The 14527-nt window shown below is 43.8% G+C and overlaps 1 protein-coding gene across 1 annotated transcript in view; it reads left to right on the top strand.

Annotated features, from left to right (window-relative positions):
* Positions 1-1133: 1133 nt before the first annotated feature.
* Positions 1134-14527, top strand: part of epha2b (eph receptor A2 b) — a 32397-nt gene continuing 19003 nt past the window's right edge. Inside the window, exons 1-2 of the mRNA XM_039011500.1 lie at positions 1134-1157; positions 2758-3409. Of these exons, the coding sequence (XP_038867428.1) occupies positions 1134-1157; positions 2758-3409 (676 nt within the window). The remainder of the gene's footprint in view (positions 1158-2757; positions 3410-14527) is intronic.

The following is a 14527-nucleotide window of genomic DNA, read 5'->3' as shown; positions in this document are numbered from 1 at the left end:
TTCTAGATTATATGAATATGATAATAATGTGATTGATAAACTTGTATCATGAGTTTCATGCAGAATTCTCTCTTCTTATTTTTGTACACAAAAAAAGAATCATAAAAAGGTAAATAGGCCAACATTGTATTGATATCTGCTTTGCTTGTCGCTAAGGTAAATGGCTGAGGCCATCAAAACCATAATGCCAATTTGCCACACACCCTCCTTTATGGAATTGATGACATTCCAACAGGCGGAGTTGGTGACGTCCTCATTCGTGAATGAGGCTTTCGCGAGCTCACGGTTTAGTTGAGCAACTGATGAGAGGGTGGAAATGTCCCAACCAAGCCTAGAAATAAGAAGAAAACATTCTCAAATGGATTCCCGTGGAATTAAGCGCTTGTTGTTTTCCTATGTATTAATTAACGGTATATTTATTACACTGCAAACTAAAGAAGGTAAGCGAAAGTCTTGACTACTTTTCAAACTTTGGTAACTATTTGAAATCAAAATGTTTCTGTTGCAAGAAGTATATCCTGCTCTGTTCAGGTTGTGGGACCACGAAGAAGTGGATGTTTAAAGCACAGGGCAAGAACATGGGCTATTGATACAATGTCGCAACTTGTAGAAGTTTTTAAGTTTGTTGATTTTGACCAGAAACTGTTTATAATGCAATCCTTTATACTTTTTTAGATGTTCAAGTTTCGCCCGCATTCGATTCAGTATCTATGCTGATCTCTTTATCAAGATGAGGGTGTGTTGAGAGCAGTCTTGCTACATTATAGAGTGCCACTACCTGTTGGAATTTTGAACTTTTATATTGTCTCTAGAGCAATATGATTGCAGTAAGATATTGTGAACATATTAAATATAACAATATAAAATGAATAATTATCTGCGTGGTTGGGCTGAACATTCATGCCTGGTACCACTTATTGCGCAGCAAAGTTGAATGATGAGAAAGTTAGGATATTCCATCTCAAGTTAATGATTACACCCTAAGCTTCCTTTTTAATTGTATAAGTCACTAACATAGGCCTATGTTTGAGCCTCACTTGAAGTGTAGGGGATTTAGACAATTACTATTCTTGGGGTAAGATATTAGAGTTCAAATGATAATACCTAATAGAAAGAAGCAAATTAACTTCAAAATGTACATGTCCCAGCTTTCTGTGGTAAGTCAATCACATTTTAGTAGGTTAAGACCTATTTGATTGAATTTTACTTTTCCCCTCTGCAGAGGTGCTGTTGGATATGAGGGCATCAGGGAGTGAGCTAGGCTGGCTGACCTGGCCCTATGAACAAGGATCCAAGCAAGGGGTCAGTATCCATCCATTCTTTCCATTGCCCTGTCTCTGTACTCTTCTCTTTGGGGAAGTATGGATGGGGTAGCACATAGTATGCCATGTCTGACTTTCTTACCTTCACACAACTTTAACAACTCTTATTTGCCAGTGTAACAGTTTAACTTTAGTCCGTCCCCTTGCCCCGACCCGGGCGCGAACCAGGGACCCTCTGCACACATCAACAACAGTCACCCACGAAGCATCGTTACCCATCGCTCCACAAAAGCCGCGGCTCTTGCAGAGCAAGGGGAACCACTACTTCAAGGTCTCAAAGCGAGTGACGTCACCGATTGAAACGCTATTAGCGCGCACCACCGCTAACTAGCTAGCCATTTCACATCGGTTACACCAGTATCTACTTTTCTGGGTGCTATAACTTGGTGCTCATGTATAAACATTACTAAAAGTGTAACGTTCAAGTTGAATATGTGAAAGGGTCACATTATTCTAGTGGGGGTTGGGTTTTAGATGGCAGCATGTCAGGACTATTCCAAGGGAGAGAATGGTAGCTATAGCAAGTGTGGTAGAGAATACTTGTGGCTTCATGTGGTTTTAAGTCCCTCATTTCAGAAGTGTATGTAAGGGTGCAATTGACCTAAAGTTTGGAGCATATAGTGCTTTTTGGGAAATGTAGATGTAGTGAGTTAAGTTGGCTATCTTTTTCTCATAAGGAGAAAATGTGTTGTCTTTCGTCACAGTAAAACACAACAGATTATTGTTTTTTGCTATCGTGTGCTTTTGTGTAGTATGTGTGCTTGGGTCCAATTTTGTTTAATTTACATTTGAGTGGTCATTCACGTTTGACTCTCCCTTGTTCAGTAGTGTTATGGAGGCGCTCTCTCTCCTGTTGCATGCCCCCGTTCATGTGATGCCACACAGTCAGCCAACAAAGCACATTCCTTTAATTAATAGCAGTGGTAACATGCAGAGAGAACCCCTGTGTGGACACATGTATTTCAGCAGCTACTATTAAGCTGAACATTGAAGACTTCTCACTAAAATGTCTAACTTCTGTGGCAGCAAGAGTTGGCTGCATGGATCAACATATGTTGCATAAGATGTTGACAGACATTGTTGACAGACCTCAGTGTTATTTCAATGGCATTGTCAAAATCAGCTGGCTTCAACCCTTTGCTAAGGCCTCGTCTTTTCTCGCCACTTTTATGTCTTAATATGTTCCTTTGGGGTCTCCCTCGCTCTCTCTCACGCTTTCCCTTTGTCTCCAGGGTTCAAATTACAGGAGTGCCGGGGGTCCGGGAACTCATTTAACAAATTAAGGCACACCATTAGCATTTCAGATGTCAACATGGGCAGTTGGGCACCCCCCATAAGCATTGAACATTTTAACTTTGTTCCATCCCACTATTAGTCATGTATCCCCGGAGTCAGTATGTGACTGGAGTCCTGATGGTCTGTCTGTGTGTTTCAGTGGGAGGTGGTCCAGAGGAGTCTGAATGGCTCCCAGTTGTACACCTACTCTGTGTGTAATGTGGGCGAGCATGAGCAGGACAACTGGTTGCGCACCACCTTCATCCAGCGCCGCCCGTCGGCCTCTCGCGTCTTCGTGGAGCTGCAGTTCATTGTGCGTGACTGCAACTCATTTGATGGCTCGTCGCTCACCTGCAAGGAGACCTTCAACCTGTTCTCCTCTGAGTCGGACGCCGACATCGGCACCAGCTTCCGCAAGGGCCAGTTCAAGAAGGTGGCCACCATCGCGCCGGACGAGATCACCAGCCGCAATGAGCTGCGCATCAACACAGAGACGCGGGTGGTGGAGAGCCTCAGCAGGAAAGGCTTCTACCTGGCCTTCCAGGACATTGGGGCCTGCATGGCGCTGCTCTCTGTCAGGGTTTACTACAAGACCTGCCCGGCCACCGTCAAGAGCTTGGCAGCCTTCCCTGAGACAGTGGCGGGTGGGGGGGTGAACCAGGCCCTGAGGGAAGTGGCGGGGGCCTGCGTGGAGAACGCAGTGAGTGAGGAGTCGCCCCGCATCTACTGCACGATGGACGGAGAGTGGGTGGTGCCTGTTGGACAGTGCCAATGCATGCCCGGCTACGAGGCCTTCAACGACACATGTCGAGGTAAGGTATAATGTTCCTGTGTTCTCTTGGCTCACTGACAGCTGGGCATTCTGAGAGCTGGCCTCTAGCATCATGGACTCTAATGCTGTGTTTGCCCGTGCGTGTGTGAGCTGACGTGAGTCTGCATAGAGATATTTAGCAGAAGGTGTTTACCATTTGTGTTATAAAACATGCATGTCACTACATTATCTCTGACCTTGAACCCAAACTACAATGTAGAAACATTGTAACAAAATTCAGCTACTCTTAGGCCATGCATGTGATGTGATATCAAATGTATCAAGATAAAAGTACTTTATATTATACTTTTAAGTCAGAAATGTTCCTCTTAACTGAAACAGGTTTGTGAGGTGCCCAGTTTTGGTAGGAGCCATGCTTATCAGGACCTCTGGCCCTCGTAAGCTAGTTTCCTACTAATTTGTCATTCATTCTCTTTTCTAAGATACTCATAGGTAGTCTTACCGTCACTCAACCCCTGGGCTTTGTAGTTCCATTGCAACCATGTTGCATTCAAGTCCTCATCAGAGGCCCTCTAGTCTACATTCTTCTGAGTCCTGACAAAATGACAGATGTTGATCAAAGATGGGAGGTTCACAAGTCAAACTCGGAGACTATACTGGTGATGAATTTACTTTACTTTACTACTAGGTGGCAGGGGAGGAGGGAAAACTACCCCCTCTGGTTGTCTCTGACTTTGTTGGTTACATGCATCAGATAAATATGCATTGCTTAAGCCATTGGGCATGCTCTCTCTCTCTCTGTCCTTCACTCTCTCCTTCACATTCCGCTTTTCACTCTATCTCAGAGCTGCTGTGAGAGATGAGGTTTCAACATTTGAGGGTTTTGTGTGGTACTGCAGCAGGGTGTGTGAGAGAGTGTTGGCATGCTCAGGCCTGTTAGGAGCTGTTCTGTGAGAGCACCACAAAACTATCATCACCTGAATACTAGGCATGTTACTGCACCACTGATTTTGGAACACACACACACACACATTTTCTCAGCTTCCCCTCCATTGGTAATGGACATTTCCTGTCATTTTATTTCCGTCAGGACATAGTTTTAGATGAAAGTATAGTGGGGTGGGTGACAGAGAAACACTCGCACACAGAGACTGAGAAAGGTTGTGATAAAAAGGTGAGGAATGGAATGTAAAGGTAGAACAGTGAGGTGCAGTGTTGAGCTGTAGGCACTGGCTCCCCTTGTCCTCCCCTTCTTCTCCACTGCATTCCTCTTCCATTTACTGAGGAACCTCCCAGATTACTGCAGGTCTGAGGAATTCCTTAGGGAGGACTCCTGCAATGCATCCCAAATGGCACCTTATCTAATATAGTGCACAACTTTTGACCACAGCCCTATACATGGGGAATAGAATGCCATTTGAAGTGTACTCCATCTTACAGGACAATGAATGGAAGTGATGGATTGAGAAAGGGAGTGGATAGAGTCAGATGGATATATTCATTCCATGAGAGGTTGAATACAGACAGCTACAGTAAGTTGAATGAGCTTGGGATTTTGAGTTGAAAAAATCATGGATACAACCATGCATGCAGTACAAACACGCAAGCATGCCTACGTATGCATACACACACACGCGCGCATGCACGTACCCTCTCCCCCTTTTCCCCCATGCTGTGTGTTCCAGTTGACTCACTGTTGACATTGACACAGTTTTCCTCCTTTAAAAAGAACGCCCTTCCTTACACAATCTTCGCTGGCACAAAAGTACACATACCTTGTGTTACCACAGAAAGATAAACATTTGGCCCAGCTGCTCCTTGGATTGTGTCGAGCTGTCCATGCCCACACCATGTCACCCACAGTAAAGCCGTGTGCACACTCATCCCGGAGCTGGGCAAATATGACTTAGGACCAACTATATGTGTTCCAAATTGCACCCTATGGTCAAAAGTAGAGCACTATATTGTGAATTGGGACGCACACTCAGTTTCCAAATGCTCGTGTTTACACACAGTCAATGTTGGGCTCTTTTTTTAGAATACTTTCTGTAGGAAAAATCCTGATAGAACCAGTAAATGAGTTCTGGTAAGGTTATTTTCTCCCGAAGGAGGAGTTCCCTTTTCCAGTAATCTAGGCCTAGTTTTCCTCCCCCCTAAAGTGATGTCAAGTTAAACTGTCGGTGACACTGAAGCTGAATGACTGTGCCTTCCATGTGGTGAGTGATTTGTGTGGGTAGTAAATGACTTGGGTGTGTGTTTTATGTGCAGTAACTACTGGTACTGCCTGCATCTTTGTCTTCCTGATAATCTTAAATAAGACGTCTCAGTCATTCTTATTCCCTTGTCTGTTCCTACTAGCACTGACTTTGCTGATAACTTCTTTATTGAGGAAAAATGTACTTACTACTACGACTGTGATATGGTAGTCTCACCTAGCCATCTTAAGATGAATGCTCTAAATGTAATGTAAAATCCTGCCTATTTATTTTGCTCCTTCTGTTATTTTTTTTTCTTTCACCCTCATTCATTCACTCTCTGTCTACATATATTTTATTGCTCCCAGGCTCTACCCCCCCCCCCCTCTTTTCACATCTCCATTTTCAAACTCTCCTATGAGTTTATGATCATAAGCGACATCATTACTGAGTTTTTATTGTAACCAGCTACAAGATGACCACATTCCTTCTTGGTTTTCTATTGCTCTCTGAATGATGAAGGTTTTATTATGGTTGGCCAGTGTGTAGGTCCTGAATGTGACACTATTTGAATCGCAACATCCCGTTTCACACGACCCATATGTGACTGATTATTTAGACTTTGCTCTGTTCTGTGGATGCTAGTAAATAAATAAGTATTTTTGCTTATTTGACAACTGTCTCTTAAAACGATAAACACACCCTAAATTTGAACAGTATTCCCTATATGTATCCCACAGTTTTGGGTGGATACACTTACATGCAGCAAAAACTGTTGCCATTCTTCACATATTGACCAAGAAACATAAACCTATAATCCTGATTAAAATGTGAACTGAAATATTTTAATGTTCAGAATATGTTTATTGGGATTACAGCCTTGATATGACAGACGATTCAGTGAATACGTGACAAAACGAGAGGATTCACCCCAGTTTACTCTCCGGAGAGTCATTATGAAGAAGACCAGCGCAATTGTTATTTTGGTGCAACATAATATCAGCAGTGCAGTCTCTGTTGCTGGAGCCAAGGAAGGAAACCTCTCTGGGAACCTCTCTGAGACTGGTTTGTTGTGACATTTCGTTCCTGATCAGATTGGGTGCATACGCCTACAGTGTTACGTACACTTTGTCCCTCCTTGCGATCCATAGCTTAACTCATCATTATGGATACTGTGGATTTACTAGGCCTATGATCACATTGTGTTCATAGTCCAAGAAATCATTAAGGATCTTCTTATCAGACTAGTTTTGCACTTTCAGCATGTTCATATAAAAGCGCCTTTCTTACCCTTTGGAAATTGGAAATGGGGAATGGTGAAGTTTCGGGAGATTGGCTGTGATTACTTTTAATGTGATTCTGTGATCTTGTGCCAAGTTAATGTTGACCTCTCACATGGAGGTTCAGAGCGTGGGCTAGAAAATGGAGGGACTGAGTAAATTGCCTCTCAACAGTGTCATGCACTATCATGTTGAATTTTGTGCCCATTAGAATTCAATGAATTCTATAAGAGATGACATAAAACTGAGTAGTGGCCAATATTTATCTAAATTGTGCATTTCAAAATGTTTTACTGATTTTTAAATTGATGGAGCAAGTTTAGCCTTTTGCTTTAGAATTCATTCAATAGGCCTGTATGTTGTGGTTGCAATGTCGTATGTCAAATCCTATTGCTTTTCTGAGACGTACATTTCATAAGTAAATAAGGGTTATGGTTAGAAACTCGTAGGAAGCACTTAATATGGTATAATAGCATTGGCTAGTCATGAGGATGAGCAAAGATGGCTCTTCTCTGGGCATATGTAGGCCAAAGAGATTCCTACTTTCTGGTATGGCTGACAGTGCAACAGCAGAGTAACTTGAACAAAACACAGAGCAATAAACCTTTGGTGTCTCAGTGTTCTCATACAAAGACATTTGTGCCATTTATTCTAACAGTATCCAGACATACCATTACTCCCAGGTGGCATGTAGCTCCATTTCCCCCTATGTTGGTACTTTGCTGAAAAACTATTCCGTGGCATGTTTTTGGTGCATATTTCCTCTGTATGGCATTCCTGTACAACGTGGTTGGGCTGTGGAGATTTGTGTATTGTGCTGCCGGTGTGTGAGCTCAGCACTTTCCGCCCCCCCCACCGGACAGGACGGGCTCCAACGGAAACCGGACGCTACCTAATCCTCAACCACTCTCCAACCTGTTGGCTCAGGGCTTTCCATTGTTGCGCTGCAGTCAATCCCCCCCCTTTCACTCCTTTGGTTTTTGCGGCCCACTGATAAGTCATTTTGTTTATTGGTTCATTAATTTGGCCTCTTAACAGGAAGCAGACACGTTGGAATCCATCTTGCGTGGCCACCTGGATGTCTGGCCTTGACTTTTAGGAAAGGCAAAGGAAGTGTGTCCTAGATGACTGTGGTGGCTGTTGTTGGGCAGTGTAGTCGAAGGACAGGACATGAATAGAAAGGAAAGAAGAATATTATTTAATCAGACCATGACATCTATTTTGTGTTAGACCTCTTTGTTGGTTTGTGTGATGGTTGTTTTAATGCATGCATTGCTGCTTGCACTCCTCTCACTTCCCCTGTCACTTCCCCTCTGTGAGCAGCACGAGGGAAGAGGAGTGTGAAGAAAAAGGTATTAGGGAATTTATTGTGTTTGTTGACAACCAGATGAAAGCCTAAGTGGAATTGTAAAACAGATGTAATTCCCTTACAGCTGCTCCATCGGTCAGCTTATCCTTTTGACTAATGTCCCTACACACCTTCACCCCCCCCCCCCCCACTCTCTCTGCCCCACTCCTCCATCTGTGACCCCATGGCTTCAGGTTACCACTACCCCTCCCCCGTCAGATACACACATTGTTCTACTCAACCACCCCCTAATACACCTATGACAAGTTGTCCTGCACATGTAAACATGGTATTAGTGACATCACATGGGAAAATGGGAGCAGAAAATGCATTTTAGCAGATGCTCTTTTCCAGAGCAACTTAAATAAGTGCATTCAACCAAGGTATATGAAACTACCACATATTACAAACATTGCAACTAAAACCTGCTTCAAAATAGCCGAAACCTGCAAAATCTGATGGATGCTGACTTTTCCCTGGATATCTACAATTAGTCATGATAATGATCTCAACATTGTTGCTTTTCTGGAGCTTTATTTTTATACCCTTTTTTTGTGTACTCCCCCTCCCTGCGAAATAAGCTGTGGTTTCCCCTTTCTTGCTCCTTCCCTCACTTCTCTCCTGTGTTTGTTTTAGTAGGCCATCAACTCCCTGTAGTCAGACAATTTTACTACTACCCTGGGGCAGACATGACCCTCCTGTGCTCTAAAACCAAAAGAGCCCGGGACTTGACTTAGGCTTTTTGTTTTGCACCTCTCCTCTAGCGCACCCCCACTTTATTCAAGGGCTTGAGGGCTTTCTGTTGTCCGGCCGCTGTGTACCTATTCATCCATCCATCCATTCGTCCGTGCATTTATCACTGTCTCCATCTCATCCATCTTAACTCCGGCTGACAAACCAGCCCACTCAACTCCCAGAATCCACCAGGACCCGCCAGTTACTCACTATAAACAAACGCCCAGGCTCTTTAGGCACAGGGCCTCTCAAATGACAAACAGGGCCTACATCCCAGGGGATCCCAAAGGGCAAAAAAAGGAGGCATTCTCACTTCAGTTTCTCAGCTGTCTGACTCTTAGAGGTTGACAGACTTTTATTTACTTGAGAAATGCACCCGGTTTTCCTCAAGAGTCTTACTCCCTGTTCTGTTCTTTGTCAACAACATTTCAGCTCTCTCCCCTAATTTTTCCCTGGACTCAATCTGTGGCCCTCTTCCCTCGCATACTTTGATTGGCTGCTGGAGGAAGGAAGCTCAGCGTCAGCCTCGCGCTTCCTGTTGTGTCCAACAGCAAAGACGAACCACTCTCTCACTTTCAGAGGAACATTCCTTTACCCTTCTTCAGTTCCTATTCCTCCTCAAAAACGAATCAGCTGGTGGTCACCGATACCTCTTGATCACATTCTTTGGATTCATTTCCTATGATTGTGAGTCAGTTTACACATGTGCTGACCTTTCTAGAGAAAGGCAGTAAAGGAAATGGGCCTGAACTATATTGTAAAGGGCTAGAGGTCTTCACGGGTCCAAAAAGTTGCCTTTCCCACCCGACCTGATATGCATAAATATATATATTTTTTAAACTGAGACACGTTCCCGAAATGGACGCGAGTACAGTCAGACCCGTTCTGCAAAAAACAGTGGGAAACGTTCCCAAGTAGACCCGTGCTAGTTCAGATCTGAGAGTAGAAAGAAACCTGGGCGCTGCCAGCACCATCAATAAACAAGCGACATTGGCCAAATGATCCACAGTTGCGTGTTCTTAAACTGCCTATATATAACAAATAACAAAAACGATTCGATGTGTAGCATATTCAAAACCTATTGTTTTTTAAAACGTATTAAACTGTCTACCTCGCGGTTCAGCTGTCGGAGATTTGAGCGCTAAATGCATCAGGCCATTGCAATCATATAGGCCTAGGTGTCCACTGTATGATATTAATATTTAAAATATAAATATTAAGGGAGAAGAGCTTAGGCCTAGAGACCGAGAGAAAGAAAGAAAGATATGCCAGCGCCATGTTCCCGACCGACATGGATTTAAAACAATACTAGGCTACTACTCCTAAACAGATATTGACGTCCGGAAGGAGGCTAATTTGTTAATTTTCTATCTGAATATGATTTATAAAGACAAGCCTTATATTGTTCGATTAAAGGAGTAACTCTGGTAGGCCTAAAACATTCTTCCTCACCTCAAGTTCAACTGTCGGAGTTCGATGGAGTGCCGGTGCTCACTGCCTTCATAGGCCTGCAGTAGCTATATCAGACAAAAGTTGCTTGACTTTATTAGGGTAATTTCAAAAGAAAGTGAAGTAATTGTTTATAGGGAAAATACGAAGAGGTTATTATATTGCAGCATTAAATTACGTTTTGCATCTTGCCCTCTTTGGTTTTTCCTTTTTCATGGTTTGAGTGAAGGTAGCGTAGTAGGCCTACCGGTATTTATATTATTGCAGCAAACACCATTACAGCTGCAACTTAATTTGGCTAACGAAAATGTCTCAACAGAATGAAACCTTTGATTTGAACAGGCTAGCCTATATTGCAACTATTACCAACAAATGTTCTACCCAACAAATAACATCAATAGGCTAATGCTATTTATTTTACAACAGACCAACTTTTAACCTTAAACTAAATATGAAGCAAAGAATTAGACAGAGCTTCATTTAGTTAACAAATGTCTTAACAAAATTAAACAAAGCACTTTACATAGGCTATTTAAAGAACTGGTTTAATTATTTAAATAGGCCAATAATTATTAATAATAATAATAATAATAATAATGACCAACCAATTCATAATAAATACGTAAATACACTGCTCAAAAAAATTAAGGGAACACTAAAATAACACATCCTAGATCTGAATGAATGAAATATTCTTATTAAATACTTTTTTCTTTACATAGTTGAATGTGCTGACAACAAAATCACACAAAAATGATCAATGTAAATCAAATTTATCAACCCATGGAGGTCTGGATTTGGAGTCACACTCAAAATTAAAGTGGAAAACAACACTACAGGCTGATCCAACTTTGATGTAATGTCCTTAAAACAAGTCAAAATGAGGCTCAGTAGTGTGTGTGGCCTCCACGTGCCTGTATGACCTCCCTACAACGCCTGGGCATGCTCCTGATGAGGTGGCGGATGGTCTCCTGAGGGATCTCCTCCCAGACCTGGACTAAAGCATCCGCCAACTCCTGGACAGTCTGTGGTGCAACGTGGCGTTGGTGGATGAAGCGAAACATGATGTCCCAGATGTGCTCAATTGGATTCAGGTCTGGGGAACGGGCGGGCCAGTCCATAGCATCAATGCCTTCCTCTTGCAGGAACTGCTGACACACTCCAGCCACATGAGGTCTAGCATTAGGAGGAACCCAGGGCCAACCGCACCAGCATATGGTCTCACAAGGGGTCTGAGGATCTCATCTCGGTACCTAATGGCAGTCAGGCTACCTCTGGCAAGCACATGGAGGGCTGTGCGGCCCCCCAAAGAAATGCCACCCCACACCATGACTGACCCACCGCCAAACCGGTCATGCTGGAGGATGTTGCAGGCAGCAGAACGTTCTCCACGGCGTCTCCAGACTCTGTCACGTCTGTCACATGTGCTCAGTGTGAACCTGCTTTCATCTGTGAAGAGCACAGGGCGCCAGTGGCGAATTTGCCAATCTTGGTGTTCTCTGGCAAATGCCAAACGTCCTGCACGGTGTTGGGCTGTAAGCACAACCCCCACCTGTGGACGTCGGGCCCTCATACCACCCTCATGGAGTCTGTTTCTGACCGTTTGAGCAGACACATGCACATTTGTGGCCTGCTGGAGGTCATTTTGCAGGGCTCTGGCAGTGCTCCTCCTTGCACAAAGGCGGAGGTAGTGGTCCTGCTGCTGGGTTGTTGCCCTCCTACGGCCTCCTCCACGTCTCCTGATGTACTGGCCTGTCTCCTGGTAGCGCCTCCATGCTCTGGACACTACGCTGACAGACACAGCAAACCTTCTTGCCACAGCTCGCATTGACGTGCCATCCTGGATGAGCTGCACTACCTGAGCCACTTGTGTGGATTGTAGACTCCGTCTCATGCTACCACTAGAGTGAAAGCACCGCCAGCATTCAAAAGTGACCAAAACATCAGCCAGGAAGCATAGGAACTGAGAAGTGGTCTGTGGTCACCACCTGCAGAACCACTCCTTTATTGGGGGTGTCTTGCTAATTGCCTATAATTTCCACCTTTTGTCTATTCCATTTGCACAACAGCATGTGAAATTTATTGTCAATCAGTGTTGCTTCCTAAGTGGACAGTTTGATTTCACAGAAGTGTGATTGACTTGGAGTTACATTGTGTTGTTTAAGTGTTCCCTTTATTTTTTTGAGCAGTGTATATAAATGAAAAGTAACGTTCTCATCTTTGTTCACTACAACTTGTCTCCAAGGACACTCCTCTTGTCGCCTTCTTTTCACAATACAGTTTTTCCTCTAACTTTTTTTTGTTTTATTTCAAAGAAAAAAGTCTCCCATCGTCAACAGTAGCCTGGGCCAAGGCTCCTTTCACTCGCTCTCCTCAGCAGCAGGCACGTGATGCGAGCAGCCAGAACCAGTTTCAGCTGGACATAAGCTATACATTTTATTGAGTTGCAGTTGGCTGAGACAGAGAACAAGCTTGCGCAGTTCTCATCACACAAACATTAACGGTCCAATCGGGTCCAGTCGGTAAATCAAATTAAGCATTTCTCGAAAAGCAGCACACCATTTTTCAGCATCAGCATACAGGCCTAGTAATGTAGCACATCCGTTGATGTGAATCTACTCCTTTCCCATTTACCCGGCTTGGGGAGAAAGGGGTGCTAATTGCACATCCAGACACCAGTGGCAATTATATCAGACCTGAGCCAGATCCGAGACAAAAGTCAGAATTTAGTACCCGGACCAACTTGGGTCCCAGGTCGGATCTCGGAATTTTGGGTCTGTTGAAACCGTGAAGACCTCTATTCTAGGCCCATGGGCCTCCCGTTGGGTGGCGTATTCTGGACTGCTTGTTGATTACAGAGTCTGCCTCTTAGTGTAAGGCCATCTCACCACAGCCCTGACCATACGCATTGCAGCCACTTTTTTTTTTCCTGCCGCTGCTGTGCAATAAGAGCATATTCTCCTCTATTCAGTTGCCATGTGGCATTTCTACTATTTGCAACAAGTGTTCCCCCCCCATCTCTCTGGAGTTTAATGGCAAAGCATTCTCCTGCCTGCTGGTTGCTAGTGAAAGGAGATGCTAATGGGTTAGCTGGAAACCTTTGGTGAGGCTGGAAGGGAGTAGCAGGGAGGACAGAGGAATTTGGGGATTATGAGAGGGGAGGCAGGGGAGGCAGAGGCCTATGAATTGGGGTTCGAGACAGCAGCTGTTTCGTTTGCCCACTCAATGCAATTCTCCTCTCGCTCGCCGTTTTTCTTCTTAAGTCTCCAGCAGGATTCGATACCCCTCTGTCTTTCTATCAATCTACTCCCCTTCTGTTTCTCTATCCCTCCATTTCTTTTTGGCCTTCGAGGTGGTGTTAATGAGTAGTCGTGAATGTTCTAGAAACAGCAAGCAGAGAAAGAGAGAAGGGTAATATGAAAGAATGAGCAACGTGCAGGCTGCATGCAGGACGTCATTCACAATCCAAATTCTTTTCATGCTAGGAATTTTCTCTCAAACAAAGATTGCAGCATTGCCGCCCACGTTTACTGTAATGTATATCCTTTGTTCACCTCCTATTGCTGACAAATGGCTCGACTGCAACTTGGAGGCCCCAACGAGACAAAAGATGAATGGAGCAAAGGAAGGGGAATGTCTCAGTCACTTGAGTTAATTCCCTCGAAATAAATGAAACTCAGGCTCTTTCTTTAAGGCAAGTGTGAGGTTACTTGCAGTTTCCAAGTAAACTTCAGTCATACTTGACCACAACTAAGGCAGCAACTAAACAAAGCTGATATTTTTCTGAGAATAGACATCTGTTTCTTTCTCGACTTGTCCCTGTTGTCTTTTGGATGCAGACACTGAAACCATCTGTCATTTATTCTTGACATATTTCACCTTTCTCAGGTCAATCCTCAATTGCCTGTAATCTCTCTTTCATTTTAGCATTCTCTCGCTCACACACACACACACACACACACACACACACACACACACACACTCCAACTGTCCTTTTTTCTAACACCTTGTTACCTGGTACCTACTTTGCATACAGTCGCTCACATCAAACATATCATCCATCTACATGATATCATTCATCTATCCATCTGTCTTAAATTAGGGTCTCAGACTCTTCATGTCTGATAAAGCAATGAAGTCAACCTAGGTAA

This window comes from Salvelinus namaycush, chromosome 16, assembly GCF_016432855.1.
Source record: "Salvelinus namaycush isolate Seneca chromosome 16, SaNama_1.0, whole genome shotgun sequence".
Classification (NCBI taxonomy): Eukaryota; Metazoa; Chordata; class Actinopteri; order Salmoniformes; family Salmonidae; genus Salvelinus; species Salvelinus namaycush.
Note: the sequence above shows the minus strand (reverse complement) of the source record. Positions and strands in the feature narration are given on the sequence as shown.